The 20488-nt window shown below is 43.0% G+C and overlaps 1 protein-coding gene across 3 annotated transcripts in view; it reads right to left on the bottom strand.

The window, feature by feature from the left end:
- PCDH15 (protocadherin related 15) overlaps positions 1 to 20488 on the bottom strand; it is a 642661-nt gene that overhangs the window by 6220 nt on the left and 615953 nt on the right. For all 3 annotated transcript variants that reach the window (XM_063164079.1, XM_063164078.1, XM_063164080.1), the window contains 5 exons: positions 17296 to 17514; positions 13224 to 13334; positions 2539 to 2560; positions 1166 to 1204; positions 393 to 466 (listed from right to left, as the gene is read on the bottom strand). In XM_063164079.1, the coding sequence (XP_063020149.1) occupies positions 393 to 466; positions 1166 to 1204; positions 2539 to 2560; positions 13224 to 13334; positions 17296 to 17514 (465 nt within the window). The remainder of the gene's footprint in view (positions 1 to 392; positions 467 to 1165; positions 1205 to 2538; positions 2561 to 13223; positions 13335 to 17295; positions 17515 to 20488) is intronic.

The following is a 20488-nucleotide window of genomic DNA, read 5'->3' as shown; positions in this document are numbered from 1 at the left end:
GGATGGGTTTTTTAGAGGGAAATTTAAAAGACCAGCAGCTGGCTGGAAACTGGGAGAAGAAAGGATTAATCCCTGAACATAGAAGAAGAGGATGTGGTGGAAATTAATCTCCCAGGAGCAGAAATACACACACTAAGGGTATAAAGCCAGCATGAGGGACAAGATGTGCATTCTGTAAGTGGAATAATGACATCCCTGAAGAAGCAGGGAGTTATCACATACCCCCTTAACCTCTGAAAAGAGTTTTGTTGTTGGTTCACGCCTTTGTGGACACAAAGATTAAAGTAATCCTTAGGTGAAGGGAAGTCCCACGATTAACTGCTGGAATAATAAACATCACCAGCCTGGAAAAGCAGCACTTTCAGAAATAAAGAGGAAAAATGGAACTATACCCGTGCTCATAACTGTAGTAATCCTGGCCATAGTATTCCTGCCCTGGATCAATTCCAGACTCCATACTCAACTCCTAGAAAAGAGAAACACTGACTGAATGCAAACAGTGTGAAAAAGGCCCAAATGTAATTACCGATTTTATTATTCTTTATTATGTAATTACTTCTTCTGACTGCAGAAATGATCCCCATCCTGTAGCACAAAAATACCAACGTCTCACATTTGCTCTTATTGCTTATTCTGGAAACAAGTTTGGGTCTAAAAGATTGGAAATGGAAAGATTTGCAATTGCACTGCACAGCAAGGTGCTAAAGCTTCCAGCACCCACTGCTCAGCTCAGCTCCAGCTGCAGTAATCCATCAGCAGCTGACTGACACCAGGAAAAAATCAGCAGTTGGAGAGCAATAGAATGATTCTGCTGGGAAATCTGAAACTGTGGGATGAAGCCAGTGGGAGCTACTGAAAGATGCTCATGGGGAAAATCACAGATCCCAGAGTGGTTTGGAAGAGACCTTAAAGCCCATCCATTCCCACCTTCCACTATCCCAGCTTGCTCCAAGCCCCACCCAACCTGGCCTTGGAAGAACCAAAATGCAGTAAATTTAAGGAATTTAATTAAAATAACATAACTGGGCTCACAATGCCAGAACTTTGCTTTTTATCTAAGAGCCAGGGGGAAAAATTACCTGAGACAGACAAGTCCTTATTAGAAAATGATGCAGAAAACATTTCAAAACTTAGAGAACAATGAAGAAATGAAAAATGGTTGTACCTCTGGTCTGAGAAGAGAAGGTCTCAGCAACTGCTGTTGCTACAAAAGAAAATGAGAAAGTGGTTAATTAGGCAGCAACAATTAAAGGGCAGGTGATTGGGGTCTAAGATTAGTAATAAATGCTGAAACCATAGGTCCTTTGGAACTTTTTTATGGCAGGCAGCTGGAGACTTCCATCCCCTGTGAGAACACACAGCAAAATCCTTTCACAATACACCATTTCTTTTGCCTAAATACAAAATCAACGTCCCCATTTTTGTGGTGATTGCCTGACATATTTAACTCAAGAATTTCTATCAGAGGACAAGAGAACTAAGTTCTGTATTTAAATTAAGAGACACAAACCAGCTGTGCAAAGAGATGAAAAAAATCAGCAAATATCAACCTTTATGATAGAAATGTATTTTGGAGAACTTTCCAATTATCAAATGAGATTGTACTGAAGGAAACTCTTCTCCCTGCTATTCATTTCTGGAGAAAATGATACTGCAGGAGCAGCAGACCTCACAGAGCTGCAGGGAGGTCCGTGGAGCCTCACCCCTTCCTGGCAGGTGACTGGGTGTGACATTGGAAAACACATCAGGGACAGAGGGAATGCCCTGGGAAGCTCCTTCTGCAGCAATCCCCGAGCCTGGAGGTCACACTCCTGCCACAATGGATCTCAGCCCCCAGGGATCTACGGCTCATAAACTTCTTGAAGCACTTTCGATTTCTGGTCTCTATAGCACTCAGTACTCGGGAGTTCCACACACACAATCCCAGACTGGTTTGGGTTGGGAGGGAATTTTAAACTCAGCTAATTCCACCCCTGCCATGACAGGGAGACCTTCCACTGTCCCAGGGTGATCCAAACCTGGCCTTGGGCACTGCCAAGGATCCAGGGGCAGCCACAGCTGCTCTGGGCACCCTGTGCCAGGGCCTGCCCACCCTGCCAGGGAACAATTCTTTCCAAATTTCCCACCTAAATTTCCCCTGTGTCAGTCTGAACCCATTCCCTGTGTCCTGTCCCTCCAGTTCCTGTTGCAGGGTCCCTCTCCAGCTCCCCTGTGTCCCTTCAGGCCCTGGAAGGAGTTCTGAGGTCTCCACACACCCTTCCCTTCTCCAGGCTGAGCATTCCCAGCTCTCCCAGCCTGGATCCACAGGGAAGGTGCTCTAGACCCCTCAGCAACTCCAAGGCCTCCTCTGGACCTGCTCCAACAGTTCCATGTCCTTCTTATTTCTGGAGAACTGGGCACGGAGTTCCAGGTGGGGCCTCACAAGAGCAGAGTAGAAGGGAACACTCCCCCATCCCCTGCTGCCCACACTCTTGGGCTGCATGGGAAAAGCACATTGTTATAATCAATATTTGAAAGGTAATTGGGCTCTGGCCTTACCTCTTGCTGTGCATATCCTCGCCTAGAAGTCAGAAAAAGACAAGAAATAAATTAGTATAATGCTGTGAGCCTGCACAAAGATTCTCATTACCATTCTTGCTGGAGAGGGGTGAGAGAGAATGTAATTAGAAATAGAATTAGCATGGAAAGAAATACATATCTCTAATACCAAATATGTTTTTCTTTGGGTTTGCTCTGGATTGTTGCATGGAAAAGGTTGGAGAAGTTTGGAATCTTTTCTTGCTTTAGATTGTGAATGGATGAGGAGAAATCCCCAATCCCCAGGAACCAGAGCATCCAGAGAGACTCAGCACAGGGAAAAGGGGATTGGGAGAGGCCTGTCCCCTCCCCTCCCTGCTGTGCCATCATCCACAGAGGGACCCTGTTCCCTCACACGTCTGCTCAAGCAGTGAAACAACTTCTCTTTCTCCTGGACTTTCTGTATCCATCAGAAATTGCCCTGCAGCTTGTATTACTAATTTCTTGTACCAACACTATCATTCCAATTACACCTTTCCTAACACTTACCCACTGGTGGGGAGGTAGATCCCTTTTTTTTTTTTTTTTTTTTGCTATCTGCTGCTATTTTACCACAGACTTTGTGCTTCTGATCTTATGGGGAATTTATTGTTGGTTTAATTAATTTTCTTGGAGCCATTCCTGGGCATGACCAATGCATTTATGTCTGTCAAGTTCTCTATTTTCACGTTTTGTGCCTGAAAGTTGAAATGGTTTCGGCAAAACTAGAGAACAAAAAATTTAGGCCTTGGAATTTTTCTTAAGGATAAGTCTGGATTATTTTTGTTATGGTTTTTAAGAAGGAAAGGGTAAATGCTCAAAATTATGTTAGGCTTAACCTAGGACACAGCCAGCAGTCATGGGGAAGTCTTTAATTACACTGAATAAATAATAAAGAGCAGAGAAATCCTTTTAATTCTTTAATATCCCCATCTCTAAATCTTTCTATTAATATTCAGCAGATGGAATTGATTATCAGCATTGAATTAATGCTGTCGCCTATATAATATAAACCTCATGGCCAGCTGAAATGAAGATTTATCATCCAAAGATGATCTGTGACTCTTCAAAGCCCACTTGAGGGGTGCTGGATTTAGTTTCCATATCGCTTACAACAATCTTCAGATAAAGGAGGTCTGAGGAGAAGGAAGTCTATTACTCTTAATTGCACTATATTGCAGATTAAAGGCATATTATGAGTAATTCTAATTAAATTTGGAATTCAACTTTCATAAAAATAGCACCATGCTGAGTTTTGCTGATATTTCTTGAATAGTTTTGTGTGGCCATGATTAGAAGGAACAAAAAAGTCCCCAAAAGACATAAAATACCCATTCATTCACTACAGCACAAGGATCTATTCTGGCACAATGACAAAGGGCAGGACAACATCATTTGTTTCCAGGAAGGACTGAAAACTCTCCACAGAGCGAGGGATTGCTTCTGGGAAATGCTCTCAGCCAGACTTCACTGCAGTCTGGGAATCTTCTGTGTGGAAAGGGAAGTGAGGCCATGGAACCTGTGAGGATGTGGGGTAATGACAGCCAGAACATGGAGCTGGTGCTCAAGGGGAGAGACAAAGCCAGAAGGAACTCACATGGACAAGATGTGCCAACCTTTCCCTGCTAAAAGAGGTTAGAGGAACTGGGATTTACCTAAAGCAGCATTTCCCCAATTCTTGGCACCCCAGCATAACTTAAATCTCTTTTCATATCAAAAGGAAGATCATCACAAATCCCAAACACTACAGATACTCCTCAGAGGGAACAACTACTTATCAGTTTGCCCTGAAGATTTTCCTGCAGTTCAGAGCTGGAACTGAGGACAAATGGGAAAGAGGATGAGTAATGATAACACTGTGGTTCAATTCCAGCTCTCCACTGATGCCATCTCTGCTCCTGCTCAGGACTTGGCCTCATCAAGGTGATGATGAAAGGATGAGAGACACATTGAGGGTCACAGAGGACCCCAACTGACCAAATCAGACAACCTAGGAGGGCTAAATTATATATAAATTTAAATTACCACAGATGTTCAACTTGCTACCAACTCCTACACTGGATCTAATGCTTTGTAGCACTGCAGAACTGCAGCACCATGGAATTGTGGAATGGTTTGGGTTGGAAAGGACCTCTATGCTCATTCTCTTCCACCTCCATCCACTTCCCACTATCCCAGGCTGCTCCAAGCCCTGTCCAGCCTGGCCTTGGACACTTCCAGGGATCCAGGGACAGCTCCAGCTTCTCTGGTACCCTGTGCCAGGGCCTGCCCACCCTTCCAGGAACAATTCCTTCCCAATATCCCATCTAAATCTCTCCTATTGTGGTTTAAAACAGTTTCCCCTGCACCACCCCGATATCTCAATGGGACAGAATTTCCCTGGTACAGCTTCTTTTCCAGTCTAACAGAGTAATTTTTTAAACAAAGGCTATGAAAAAAAAAAAGCCATCAGGAGAACAAAGATTGCATTATATCCAGACAAAATGAATCCACTTTTGTAAAGTTTTAAATTTCAAAAAGATTTCCAGAATGAGAAAGTAAATGCACCCCCCATCAGAGAAGAGCTGATTGCCATAACCCCCCCACCCAGACTGTCCTGAAATGATGAAATTAAATATTTAAATTGGAACTTCTGTGTGATGGCCACTCTTTCTGCTTAAGGAACATCCCAATGAATTGTAGCCAAACTGAACCATTGGAGTTTATGTGGTGAATGACTGCACACCTCCACTTGTGCTATGTGACCTTACACACCCCAAAATCGGGTCCTGTTTGTGCCATATCTCACTGGGGATGTAAAGATCTGCACGACAGCAGCTGTTTGCAAGCTCTAACACGGGACTTGTGTACTTAAATTTAAATTTCTGTCTTTGGGGTTGATCCAGTCGGAACATGATCTGCCCAATAATTTTTCATGCCCGTCTCTGCCCTCTTCCCACTGTCCCCTCACCAGGAGTTTGGCTGGGACACAGAGGGGAACATTTAAGCCACTTTCCCACTCTGGCTCTTCAATCCTAAAAATTTTCTACCAAATAGATGCTGAGGTTTGGGGATATGATTAAAACATTGCAGTTGTGCCACTTTTGGAGAACTGAGCATCAAAAATGTGCACATCTCATAAATAACAGAGATTCGGTTACAGCAAAAATAGGACAATAGATTAATCCCTCCCCTCACATATTTAGCTACTCCTACACCACCTTGATCTTACAACCTATCCCAACAAGGGTTTTAAGTAAAGGAAAATTCTAATGGATCAGCAGAACTTGTGGGATGGAGTTCATGGAGTTTGGCACTGGGACAAACAAAGAGAAACTACCTTGAGCAGCTTTTGACTGAAGCATCCACACATGTCCTAACTGCAGACTTCAAAAACAAAACAAAAAAACAACCCAAAAAAAAAACAAACAGGAGAAAAGAGAAAAAGCCAAGCACCATGAAAATGTTGAGTCTGATAAACAGTCTGATAAAGAATTAATTACCTTTTTGCTCAGAATTACAATGCTGATACTGAACTGGAGTTTTAGTTTTGCTTCATTAGGTAATATCTGCCTTTCCCAAGATGGTTTTTCAAAGTTGTCATATTAAACTTTTTAGATTTTTGCAAAGGACTGAAAGGAAACTTGCAAGCTGAACCAAACATTTAAATGCCCAAATTGCTTTTACTTACCATTTTTTCAAAGGACAAGCTAATTTACTTTATATATACATTTATAACTGACATATTTATGTAAATGTAAAAATCTGATTTAGACCACTGTGAGCAAAAAAGCTGGTAAGTAAATCCACATTATGTGGATTTTTACAAGTACTTGGAAACCCTTCACCAGGTGACACTAATCAAAGTGACTTTATTACAATTTCAGTGAGATGTTTCAGCTTGTGACAGACCAGCATGGAAATTAAAGAGAGACAGCAATAACATGCACATGCAAAATCATAAAAAACAAACAACAAATGCTTTGTACATGAAAGGAATTTAGAAAATATAAACTTTTCACATGCAGTTACAATATAAAAAAAATGCAATGGAAGGCAGAAGATGGAGAACAGGAGTGGGGACACAGCCGTATTTGCTGAGACACCAAGAGCAAACCCTTCTTCTGACTGCAGACTGGAACTGAGCTGCCAGAAAAAGTCAGCAGAGCAGAGCCCATGGAGCAGGGAGATGCAGTATGGAATTATGGAATGCCTGGGCTGGAAGGCACCTGAAAGCTCATCCCATGGGCAGGGCCACCATCCCAGGTTGCTCAAGGCCCATTCAATAACCCGGCTCACCAAAGCTGAGCCTGATACTCCCAGGCCTTCCTTGCTTTGATGCCCAATGTGTGGCAGAAGATTCCTTCCAGGTGGGGAAAAATTCCTTCCTTTTTATGGGCAAAGCAAGAGATTCCAATCACAGCTGCAGGAAAATCTGACTGACGTTACCTACAGTGAAGGCTGCTTAAAGAAGTACGGAGCCTGCTGCCATCTATGCCACATCCTTGGGTAAAAATGGACAGTTTCCCCCAAGAATTTACAGGAGACAGACTAAGAACCAGCAAGATGTAGTTCTGAGAAAACAGCTTGGAGAATTGTATTTTACATCACAAATTTCCGAGCGAACGGGAAGGACAGCGTCTCTCCATTTGGGATCAGGAGTGGGCAAAGTTGTGTACAGCAGAGAAAAGGGGGAAAGTCAGGATTCCTGGAGAGTCTGAGGCAGACACTGTGTGCTGCATTAGAGTCCTCCCACTCAAAAAAAAAGCAGGGAACATCCACCTGTGAGCATCACAGAGCTGTCGACTGGGAGGGGAAGCGTTTCTCCAGCTCCTCCACGACACAGCTCAAGTTCCCATTCTGCTGGTTGTGCTCGGCTGCGGCTTCTGGAGTCAGGAGCTCCGGGGTCGGGGCTGGCTTCAGCTTGGGGACGTGCTTGGGCAGCAGGTGGTTCTTGTCTATTTGGCTGTACATGTTGGCCACCGACTTCTCGATGGCGGCCAAATTCTGAATGTTTTTAAGAATTCCTTTGAGCTCCCTGCGGGGAGGAGGCTCTGGCACTGCGGCCGGGGTGGGGGCAGCTGGCGGTTTGGCAGGGGATTTGGAATGCTTGGCAGGGGACAGGAGCTGCGTGCTAAGAGGAGATGGAGAGGAAGAAGAGGAAGAAGAAGAAGGAGGAAGAGAAACTGCGGGTGGAGGTGGAGGATGTGGTGGCAACATAGGAGGGGATGGAGGTGGTGGTGGCAGCGGAGGTGGCAGCTGTGGAGGGGGGGGTGGGGGCATTTTAGGCGGATCTGGAATGCTTTCTACATTTTCTTTGGTCTGAGGAGCTAGAAAACTTTGGCAAAGTGGTTTCTTTGTCCTAGAAGACGGAGGAGTTGGTTTGCGAGTCGGTGGAGGAGAATGTTCCTGAGGGTCGTCGTGGTGAGTGACGATTACAGCGGGGACCACGGCCGCCTCTGCTTCAACTCCTTCAGCACCGGGCGTTGGAGAGGACAGAGGGGAGGAGCGAAGGTGGGGAGAAGCCACCACGCTTTTGGGAGACTGCTCTGGCGCACTCTCTCCCTCCTGGACGCTGGCGCTGTGCGTGGGCGACCGCGCGGATTTCACCTCGGGAGACCTCACTTGCTTCATCTCCTGCAGCGCCTCAAACTGCCTCGCCTTCTCCTTCACAGTCAGCTTGGGGCCACTGATCTTTTGGAAGAGTGGGCTGCTGACATCGTCGCTGCTATCGGCGTTTTCAGCTCCTTCCTCCTTGCCCGTGAGTCTCTGCTGCTGCCACTGGATGGGGTCCATGATAACCGGCCTACCCAGGGAGCCTGACATGTGTCTCCTGGTCAGGTGAGTGGGCACCGTCCACGCCCGGTGGCTGCCCCCAAAAGAGGCCTCTCTCCAGGCCAGTCTTGAAGGAGAAAGAGTATCTAAAGTATCGTTCCTTTTCCGTAGGAACCCAGAGGCAGCGGGGCTCTGAGGGAGACCTTCCACGTACAACGGGTTTCGGGTCGTTAGCGGGTTCTCATCGGACAAAAAAGTGATGTTACTCGAGGATTTGGGGAGGTTATTGTTCAGGGATCCATTGATATTGGATTGCTTGTGAGCCTCTATAGCACGGGAAGCAAAGCTGCTTATAACTCTCTGTCGGTCTCCTTCTTCTAAGACTGACTTTTTTCCCCTGCTTTGTTGGAAATGGTAGAGAAGAAAAAGACTTGAAAGAAAAGAAGATAACCACATGTGAGGAAACATGCATGGACATAGGTACTTATGAGAGAGAGAAAAAAAAGAACTTATGACATGAATCAGAGCCATTAAATCACTTCTAGCAAACTACAACCCAACAGCAGGAGCACATCTACTACTGGCAAGACATTTACTTTTGCATCTTCTTTAAGGGGGAAGGAAGAAAAATTAAAACAAGCTGCTGCTTGCTTTAATTTGAAGCTGCGTAGCTACTTGGTGAGTTCAAAAATAAATTCACTTCTTGTTAAAAAAACCTCTTAGATTTCAAAATTATCAGTTCATTCTGTGGCCTATCCACCTAGAAGCACTAAACATCACAGAAGTATCAATATGTGAATGAATTTCATCTCTTGTGTGTATGAATTTCATCTCTTCATCAGGTTGAATCCAATAAAATGCCCCTGTGGTTGGGTGACATGGAATTTCTACACCAAAAGTGGGAGGTCTCACCACTTTCTGGACTCCATCTATCACCTCCCAGTCCCTCATTAACTTCCTCCCTCAAATATTTTTAATTCCACAACCTTCTGAGCAGATTTAAAAATAAACAGTATTTAAAAGGAATAGCCCAAACTGCCTGCTAGAAAAGTGCCCTTCGAGGCCCATTTCAAATAATGCTCACTGCAGGCTGAAATGAGATTTATTTTTCTCTCAAACTGTGAGAAATTTAAGATTTGGGCCTGTGTCCGGCAGAGCTAAAGTACAACATGAGTAGCAATCTTATCTACCTGCACAAATTAAAATATAATTTAAGATTGGTTTTAGTGGCTTAGAGGTGTCAAGTATTTTCACACAAATTCTGAGTTAAAAATTCTAAGCCTTATCTCTACCAAAATTTGAATTTTGGTAAAGGATTAGGAGAAAAAAATGGAGTTTTCCATGATTCCGTGAATGTTGGAAGATGAAGTTTTTTTGATCTCTTGGTCACATTGTTCTGTGGGTTTTGGTGGTGTAGTTTCACATCTCAGAAAACATAACCAAATCCAAATTAATAAGAAATTAATCTCTGGTGGTTAAATAGTCCCTAGCAAAATTGAAAGGGAAATTTAAATACCTAGAAGGAGTTAATGAAGAGATCTTCTTTTTCCTCTAAGTTATTTAAGATGTAAAAGTCCCCTGAGGGTTGTATTTAATAAGAAAACACTTTTGTTTCTTGACTTTTGTTTCCTGTTTTGATCAGGGGACCACCCAGGCAGGGAATACTCAGCTTCCCAATGTTCCAGCGAGCCAGCAGGACTGGAATTCCCACACAGAGAACCTTGAGATCATTCTCCCAGGGATCATTCTCTCATTTTTGTTTTGCAAAACACACCCAGCAAAGCACCACAAATTGAATAAACTCTCCCCAAGCACTGCAGTTTGCCAGAGCTGAGTGTGCCTAAGGCTTCCTCTGGGCTGAATGAATAAAAATAATTAACTTCACACTAATTAGAGAATCCCAGAAGGGTTTGGATTGAAAAGGACCTTAAAGATGACCTAACTCATCTTGCCATGGGCAGGGACATATTCCATTGTCCCAGGCTGCTCCAAGCCCCAAAGTCCAGCCTGGCCTTGAGCACTGCCAGGGATCCAGGGGCAGCCACAGCTGTGCCAGGGCCTGCCCACCCTGCCAGGGAGCAAATCCTAATTCCCAATATCCCATCCAGCCCTGCCCTCTGGCACTGGGAAGCCATTCCCCCTTGTCATGACACCCCATGCTTTGTCCCAAATCTCTCTCCACCTCTCCTGTAGCCCCTTCAGGCCACAGTTTGGTCACCCCAGAGCTTCTCCTGTCCAGGTGAGCCCCCCCAGCTGTGCCAGCCTTTCCTCCCAGCAGAGCTGCTCCATCCCTCTGCCCATGCTGGTGCCTGCCCTGGGCTCTCAGCAGCAGCTCCAGGTCCCTCTATGAAGGAGCTCTGAATCCTGAAGGAGGCAGCTTTGAGGTCAGCCAACCATTGAATCTACTGAGGGGTGAGAGAAGCAGCGACTGAACTTGAAGGAGCCCCTCCAGCAGAAGGCTCATGCAAGGTGCCACCACCTTTCTGCCACTGGAGCAGATTATTTCAAAAGCTCCTCAGCCTCCTCCTCGCTCCACATGAGGTCTCTGAGAGCTGAGGTGACCCCACCATGTTTTTCTGTTTGTGTGGAGCTGTTTCCATCACTGAGGGCCAGAGAGTTCAGGTTTTGTCAGCTCAGAGACTCCACAGGCCTTGCATGGGATTGGAATTAACAGCCAAGGAAAGTTTAAACCCAGCCATAAATCCATGAACTCCCAGCAAACCTCTCTGTTCATGCACTCAGCGTTGGTTTGGCTTTTTTTTGACCCTTTGGCTTTAGAAATAATGCCCTTCAAGTTCAGCAATCACCCCTCCTCTCTCTGCTTCCAAGAAGAGGGATAAAGAAGCACAGAAGTATTGCAACTTCCCAGTAAATGTCTTTTCTGCTCAATGGACAAATAAAATATGAACTTCACCTTGCAAGGTTGGATGGGAATTGCTGGAAGGAAAATTAACTAATTTCTACCAGCTACAAATATTAAGAAAATGAAATAAGCTTACTTACTGGTGCCTAAGGATCCAGAGACAGGGAAAAATGAAAATGGTGAGACAAGGCAGATTTAAAACTAAAGAGCTTTGTTCCATTTCATTTGCTATAAACACCAAAGAAAGCAAACAAGACACTGCAAATGAAAGATGACAGACTTAGGACAACTAAAACAGGGAACAATGTACTAAAACTCATGAAAAATGGAGATAAAAGATTTTTTCCAAATAAGAATTTCCTAAGGTATACCTGTGCCCTGGAGTAAAATATTTATAGCAAAGAAAAAGTTAATTTGTAATTATAATTATTGAAGCCTGTTATTTTCTTGCAAATCCTATGGATTTTGATTTATCTTTGAAGGATTTTTGTGTTTAATCAGTTCCTCAGCGTGACAGATAAGCCTTGGTTGTATGCAAAGACATCTGAGGGAAAATATTGAAACTACAGCACCTTTTTGGTGCAATGAGGACTATTTTTTGTCCAAATTAACATAAAGCTAAGCCTCAAAGTCAGTACTGCAGATCTGGGAACTGGCACCTCTTTGGGGCAGTACTAAACCCCAAAAAACCTTTGCAGATAAAACAAAGCACAATGAGGCCTTTTCTGGGCATAGCATCACATAACTAACTTCAGCAGAAATTTGGTTTTGTGTAAAAAAAGATGAATTTTATCCAGATGGCACCTCCCTGCATAAGGGTACAGATGTGACTCGCAAACTGAAGTGCTTCCCTTCCGAAAAAACTTTATTTAACACGTTTTTCCTCCCTTCCTGCCCAAGCTTAACTTGACAAAGCAAAAGGCAAAAATTCAGCCCTGAGGAGAAACTATTCCTACTCCCAGCATTTTTAAGCCCCCTATTTACCCAGAAAACCTAAGCCCTGGAATTATTCCACATGCAGAGACTGCACCCAGTTGTCCAAGAGTTAAAGCTCTGTCATGGCCCTGTAACATTTTATAAACTCCATCACAGCAGCTGGAAAATTTCAACTTTCTGGGCAAAACAAATCATGATTGAAAACGGAGCAATCTTCATTTCCACCATCCACTCACTCCCTACCTACCAAATATTATTCAAGCTGGGCTCTTCAGCACTCCTTGGTTTTCAAGTATAAACAGAGATGAAGAAGTGTGGCAAAGCTTATCAAACAACCCCACCAGTATCACACAAATAATAATTGGCTGGAATATTTTCCTACTGAGAGTTAAATTGTTATTGGAGTCCATCAACTTCAGGTTTACAGAGGCATGAAAAGAGAGGCAGCCTTGCAAGATTATTATTTTATGAGCATGTAAGAGGTAAAAGATGAGTTTATTGAGCTACCAGGGGTTTCTCTGCTTTGATAGTTCCTTTAATTTCAATATTTAAAGAGGTTTAAATTTAGAACAAAAACCCCCAACAAACCGAACACATCTTACTACAGGAAATGAAGACTTTGGGGCAGCAATTTTCAGGGAATTGTAGTTTCAGACAAGTGCAATGGATAAGGATGAATTTTATTGGATGTCTTTAGTCAACAGCTTTGGAAAACGTGGAGTGCTGGCCTGGATGTGCCAAGGAATCCAATCCTGGCAGCAGTGACCTGCTGCAGGATCTTGCTCTTGGGAAAACCATCTGGTGAGACCTTTATGCCCACTTAAAGTCGGATTAAGGTTCCCCCTTCCATTACAAGAAGATTAAATTGGCTTTTTCCCTCCTCCAGAGCCAGCCTATGTCTTTTCTGGATGTTGGAGAACCCCAAGCAGCTGGAGAATGAAGGAAACCCTTTGCACAGAGACTGCATGAAGGGACTTTATAGAACCCCAGAATAGTTTGGATTGGGAGGGACCTTCAAACCCATCCCATTCCATGAGCAGGGACACCTCCCACTATCCCAGTTTGCCCAAGGCAGTGAATTTCTGGATCTGGATGGATCTCAAGGAATACTCACATGGTGCTGTCTCCAAGCTCCTCATAGAGGTTGTTGGCGGCGGCTCCGGATGGTTTTCCTGCTGGCAGAGCCATCTGCATCCTCGCAGTCTTGGCACACTCAGCCTGTCGCCTTTGGAGAGCCACGGGGGGAAGGAGAAACACTCATCAGGAACACCCCAAAACACACCCCAAAGAAAGCCAGAATGGGAGGTTTTCTATGCTCTTGGCCCGTGGTTAATAAACATCCCCTGGATTTTGTCTGTATGAAAGTAACAACATGATTATCTTCTCCTGTATTTATCAGCTCCTGGTTGTTCTGTTTTGGTGGAATCCCAGAGCTTCCCAGATCCCAGACTGGTTTGGGGTAGAAGGGACCTTAAAGCCCATCCAGTGTCACCCTTTGCCATGGGCAGGGACACCTTCCACCATCCCAGGCTGCTCCAATTCCCAAAGTCCATCTTGGCCTTGGGCACTGCCAGGGATCCAGGGGCAGCCACAGCTGCTCTGGGCACCCTGTGCCAGGGCCTGCCCACCCTGCCAGGGAACAATTCCTAATTCCCAATATCCCATCTAAATCTATTTCTTTCAGTTTTGTGCCACTCCCACTTGTCCACTCACAACTAGTTTTTTCTTAATAGAATTGGCTGGGAAATTTCTGTTCAATGATTTGTCCCAAAAAATGCCCTTTTTTAAAATTAATTTTTTTAAATTTATTTTTTTTCCATGGGGTAAAATCACAGTGGAAAAAAAAATCTCTTCCCTGTCTAGAAAACAAAGCTCCTTGTGTGGGGAGCGCCACCAGGGTGATGTGCCTGATATACCCCAATGACACTGAGTAGCCATAAAAATAAATCACTTTTAAACTCATCACACCAGGAGTTCAGGAGCAAGTCGACTATAGGAATTTTAAAAACCCCTTATATTTAATAAATGTTGAGAACAAAATTTGTCAGTATTCCTGTGCAAGCTGGAAGAAGCAAAAACTGGAAATAAATACTTACTCTTTGAATCTGTTTGGTTGCAAAAAAAAGAGATAAAAAGGAAGGTTAAATAAATTCTCTCCCAACAACTGCCCATAACAGCGACTCTAACAGGAGTAATAAACTACAGGCTACTTAATTATTCCACACATCAAATTCCAGAATTAATGACTTGTTTAAAGAATCAGAACTTCCAGAGCTGAACAGCATTTGGCTGCTATTTTTGATCCTCTGGAAACAATTCTGTAGTCAGCAGAAATACAACTTACAGCAGGGAATGAAAACAAGACATGAAAACATGAATATTTCTCCAGTTTTTTCTTAAGCAGGCACATTTTTAGACTTGTTTCTTTATATTGAATTATTTTTTTATAACGATATAAATAATATAATCAATATTTTCTTTATCTTTTCTCATTTTAGCATATTTCAAAACTGTATAGAAATACTTTTAATAATGAAGTAGCATCATTTTTGATTATTATTTAGAAGATGCCATTCTTTTGTGATTATTAAATAATAAATAATTTATAAGTACCTTACATGTTTGTGCTGGATACTGGATTTCAAAGGAGTCATTTTTAGATTTATTACTAAAGAAATATTTTAGGAAAAATACTGAGATTCCTTTGGAAAAAGAGTGAAAAAGGCTGGAATGCAAAAACAAACCACGAGGCTCAGGATTTTAATTTAACTCTGAAATTCCTTTCATTTTCTTTGGCACTCTCCATAAAAATACAATTTATTTGCAATGGGCTGCTATAAATCCAACTCCAAGTCAGACCTCTAGATTGGAAAAATGGGATTTTTGGATGAAATGAATTTAAGCAGATTCCTGAGAGCTCCTAAAAGAGATTGATGATGTTTAGATAATCTAACAGATGCCAAGGAAAAATGAGGCTGCTTCATTTCTTTAAGGAATCTGCAATTCAGATAATAGCCACCAATGAATTGCAAGATGAACTGGCTCATGGAAGCAATTTTTCCACAGAATTCTGGGAGAGGAAGAGCAGCTTGGGAATGATCTGCCATCCCAATGGTGCAGAAGTTGGTCAAACTCTTCCAAACTTCTTTAAAAGGCTTTTTCTCTTCACCCAAAATGGAGGAAAGGGGATGTGAATATGATAATTAATTAAAGAATAAATCAGTGAATAAATGGATTTATAAATCTATGAACTGGAATATAATGTATATGTAAATTTATGAATATAATTTTTAATTAGAGAATAAATCTATGGTGTATACACACACACACACACACACACACACACACACACACACATATATATATATATATATATATATATATATAAATAAATGAATATGGAGCCTTTAAGTCCAAATGCAGTGATCCTAAATATGAGTAGACCTGAAAATTTTAGCTGAATGAACTTGTTGCAGATGTTGATTTGAATTAATTTATCAGCCAATTACTGCTTCAGTGTATAACAGGCAAGAGGAAATATCAAAAAAGTATCTCTGATGTTGCCCTACAATGGCAGAAAACCAGCTCTCCAGGAAACATTAGCAATTAAGAAGCTTGGGAAAAAATATTTTGGGATTTAAGCAAAAACACTGGAATCCTCTAATTTGATTTTTGATTCATTTCTTGAAAAGCACCTTTTCCTTTTTTTTTTTATTTTTGGTATGGAATTCAGCTCTGAATCTTCACTTCTATGTCCAACACCTGGGTTTTGAGCCAGTGTTTTGGCACAAAATTCCTGCACTGTGTTAGGAAACCCAAGATGCACTTTTCATGTTCATCACACCAAGCATTGAGCAACCCTTGTGGTGAGAAGGGGTCTAAACCCAGAAATTACTTTATATGGTAGAAATCTAGATAATACATACAAAGTATTATAGAAATGGGCAATAATAAATAGAAATTAATCTAGAAAAGATGAATAATCATTGAAGCGGTTCCGCTACAAACTACAGCACCTCTACTATGACATTACAACCCTGGAATGTCACTGTCATATTTTCTGAAAAACCCTCTTTGCCCAGGATTCTTCTCCTGGGAAGCTGAGAAGCCTCAGAGAAAAAGGAAAACAATACTATCTCATTTGCTTCTCCTGTGTTTTGCTGCTTTGGAATGTGGTTGGAGATTATTTACCCAACATGCGAATTGTTCTGACTTAATGACCAATCACGGTCAGGCTGTGTCAGGACTCTGGAAGGAGTGATGAGTGAGGAGTCATTAGTATCTTGTTAAACCTTTTGTGAGTATCCTTTCTCTATTCTTTAGTATTGTTTAGTGTTGGGAAGGATGTAAGTTTGACAAGAAAGTCTCACAGATATGTATGCTTAGCAGAAAGATTTTTAAATGTAGAGTCTGAAGAAGGAATAGAGATGGAAGCAAGTTTTGATAGAGAAGAAAAGAATTGCTGAGCCAGTCTTACTGGATAACCAAAAAGGCAAAGGGTTTGTTAGTTAGAAGGGGTTTTTATGACTTAGAGCAAAGGATAAACCCACCTCAAACAAGAAGATGTTTTTACCAAGCAAGAAGATAAGCACAGGCAAACAAGCCTGCTGATGTGGCAAGTAGAAAAAAGGTCTCAGAATTTTCCACTGCAAGAAAACTGAATAACAACTTCTAGCTTAAACTGTAATGTACTAACTTTATGTGATTGGAGAACAGTAACATGAATATGGTAATTACAGTAGTTATGAGAGGCTAGAGATAATAGTTAAGGTATAGATTGGTTCTACTGTATGAAGATGCTCAGCAAAGAAAAGTATATAATGTATTGTAACCAAAACCAAAGTATATAATGCATTGTAACCTAAATTAAGGGTCTCCAGGCCTGCCTGCAGCTGGAGCTGACAGCTGTAGGCACAGGCTCTGTCACCCACCACCCTGGACTGCTGTAACCTCTCGGATGGAATAAACTGCATTTTGGAGAGCTGCCTGGAGTCTACATCCCTAATTTTGGCTCTTACAGTTTAGTATAGTATTCTTTAATATAATAGAACAACATAAAATAATAAATTAGCCTTCTAAGAACATGGAGTCAGATTCGTCATTTCCTTCCTGCCACGGGGGACCCCAAAACCACTCAGCTGGGAGAGGAGGAGGAGGAGGAGGAGGAGGAGGAGGAGGGTACTCACTGGCGGTAGCTGACCATGACGATGAGGATGGCTGGCATGCAGCACAGGAAGATGATGACAGCCAGGGCCAGCAGTGCCCCCTCCGTGAAGCCCACGGCCTGCGCCTGCTTCTTCACGTTGGCCACCACGTCCGGCGTGCGGATCTCCAGGATTCGCCCGCCCTGCCCCAAGTACGGCTGGAAGTCCTTGTTGATATCCAGCAGTTTGCCATCCAGGAACCTTCAAGGGCACAGAAACACCCCGCTATTAGGGCCAAGGTCATGAAGAGAGTTTTAATTAGGGCAGGTTAATAGCCCAATAAAGTGCATACATCATCTCTGTGGGCTTTGGGATAGTGGCAATTCCCTGTAATCCCAGTGCCAGGGACAATTCCAATGCACTTAAGACCAGGACACATTTAGACACTGAAAAGGAGGGCTGAGATGAGCTCACCCTGATTTCCAGGGGCACAAAGTTCTTGCTGGCATCACAAAGGCCTTGCTTTGTGCTTTTCCTTCTCTGCTTTGGTCCCGAGGATCAACCAACCCTTCCTGGACTGTCACTGTCATATTTTGTGAAAAATCCCTTTGCCAGGATTTCTTCTCCTGGGAAGCTGAGAAGCCTCAGAAAAGAATGAAAACAAAAATTATCTGATTGCTTCTCCTTCTCCCTGTTTGGAATGTGGTCTGGATATTGTTTACCAACTAGTCAATGTTTGATTGGCTTCATGTGAATTGGTTTTATTTAATCACCATCAGCTGTGTCAGACTCTGAGGAGTCAGTCACGAGTTTTCATTATCATTCTTGTCAAACCTTCTGTCTGTGGCCTTTCTCTTTCTTTAGTATAGTTTTATTATAGCATTTTTAAATATAATATATCATAAAATAATAAATCAGCCTTCTGACAACATGGAGTCAGATTCTAATCTCTCACCTCATCCTGGGGACCCTCACAAACACCACACTGGACACATCCCTAAGGACCACTGCCCAAAAGATCATCAAAGCAGTGGTGGAGTCACCATCCCTGGAAATGTTCAAAGAACCTGTGGATCTGGCACTTGGGGACATGGGACAGTGGTGGCCTTGGCAGTGCTGAGGATGTTGGATTTGATAACCTCAGATGTCTTTTCCACCCTTAATCATTCCATGGTTGCTGTTACCCTAAAATCAGGCAATATTTAGATGATTTGCTCAGCTCCTTAGGGAAATTCTTTGGCTGGCTGGACAAAAAATACATTGTCCAAGGCTTCAACTTCTGAAGGAAAATAAAAATTCTTGGATCACTCCAGAAGTGAGGATTGAGTGTCTCACAAGCTGCCCAGCTCCAAAGACCAAAGTAGGAGATGTGTTAGGATGGAGGATCCTAAAGGGTGAGAACTATAGCAGAATTCCAGATCCTTACACATACAGTGGTTTTCCCGGAAAAAAGACAAGGGGATGGAAAACCTCCAGAAAATGTCAAATAAAAAAACAACAAAAAACTTCCATAAGTATTTTTGCGTATAAACTCTGAATGCCCAAAGAAAGCCTGAGATAACTTTGATTTCCTTACTCTGATTACTGATAGAAATTCCACTCCTCAAACACCTTTTCTTTAAGGGCAGTAATTTCTTATAATTGACTTCTCCTCAGATTAATTCCCTGATAAATCCTCATAGTATTTCTTGTTCCTATTTTTTTATTTTGGAATTTTAGGGAGAATCCACTCTGCTCTGGGTGTGTAATGGACGAACTGGATCTCATCACAGGCAGAACAGCTCATCCTGAATGATGAATTTGGGCTGGTTTCATGATACTGAGGGAAAAGGGGCTGCTCACCCCCATCCTCACAAAGGTGTCTGGAAGAATAATTCCCATTCCTGATGTTCCACAAACCTTTTCCTCGGTACTTGAGAAAAAAAATCCATTTTCCGACCTAAATGACGGCATAAAGTGGATAGAAACATTCTCTTGCTGCTCACTAGATGTCACTGGTGCATGTCCCACGTCCTTGGAGCTGGCAAAAGCCTTCCCAGCAGGACACATTAAATCCCTGGATGATTTTAAGCATCTCTCCCTTGAAATTCTGCTGGCATTTTCCCGACAGAGCCTTTTTAACAGGTCCGTAACTCAGCCGTGAGCGTTTACTCCGTGATGGAACCTGACACGTTGTGCAGGAGCTTCACACAGTTCTCTTTTTAGCAGGGGACATTTTCCACTTAATTTATGCAGGAGGAATTTGCTGCATTCAACTGGTTTTTATGCTCCAATAAATCAAAGCTTCTTCCCTTTATAAGATAGGAAAGGAGGCTGAATGTTTCAGTCTGGGAAATTATCTGAGTGCCTTCGGAGTCTTTTAGGGTTTGGGGAAGAGGGAGGACATAGTGAAGTACAGAGACATTTTTGGGGTGTAATCAAACAGATTTGGAGCAAAAATCAGAGGAGGAATGGCTGAGGGAGCTGGGAAGGGGCTCAACCTGGAGCAAAGGAGGCTCAGGGGGGACAGCTTGGACAGCAGCAGCAATTTCTGCATGCAAAGGGTGCTCAGGCCTTGGCAGGGGCTGCCCAGGGAGCTTTGCAGTGCCCAGCCCTGCAGGTCTTCTGTGAATGTGTGGATGTGAGGACATGGTTTAGTGGAGGGCTTGGAAATGCTGGGTTAAGTGTTGGAGCCGATGAGCTCAGAGATTCTTCCCAACCTGAAAGACTCTCTCCCTGACTAATAAAAACTTCAGGTAATCAGTCATAACAATCTGAAGGAAAAAATACAGATCTCTCATTGTGTATCAGTTTTACAAAGTACACGACAGGGAAAATTCTGTATATCTTGAGAGACACATGAGTTTTACCTCCTGCCACTGGCTGCTACATCCACGACTTCTAAATCATGCCTTTGTTTTCCAGGCAAACATTTTCCTGGAATTATTGTGGGATTAATATTATGGATCATGGGAGCCTCATGCTTTGGTTCAGTGGGGTTTGCTTCTCATGGTGCCAGTTGTAACTCTGTTCAGCTGCTGTGTCCACCCCCTCGTCCCAGCCCCAGCTGCTCTGGGTTTGGATCCCTGACTCCTGCCTGCATCCCTGCAGCTCTCCCCCTGCTGTTCCACTTCATCCTCAATTCCCCTCGCATCCGACCTTCACAAATAATTGCTTTCAAACAGTGACAGGTTCACAAGAAATTCTCTTAAATCAGAGCCTCCACTCTGCTTTAGAAGCAGGAGCACAGCAGGTG

This window comes from Melospiza melodia, chromosome 9 (assembly GCF_035770615.1).
Source record: "Melospiza melodia melodia isolate bMelMel2 chromosome 9, bMelMel2.pri, whole genome shotgun sequence".
NCBI classification, from domain to species: Eukaryota; Metazoa; Chordata; class Aves; order Passeriformes; family Passerellidae; genus Melospiza; species Melospiza melodia.
This window is presented reverse-complemented; position numbering and strand designations above follow the sequence as displayed.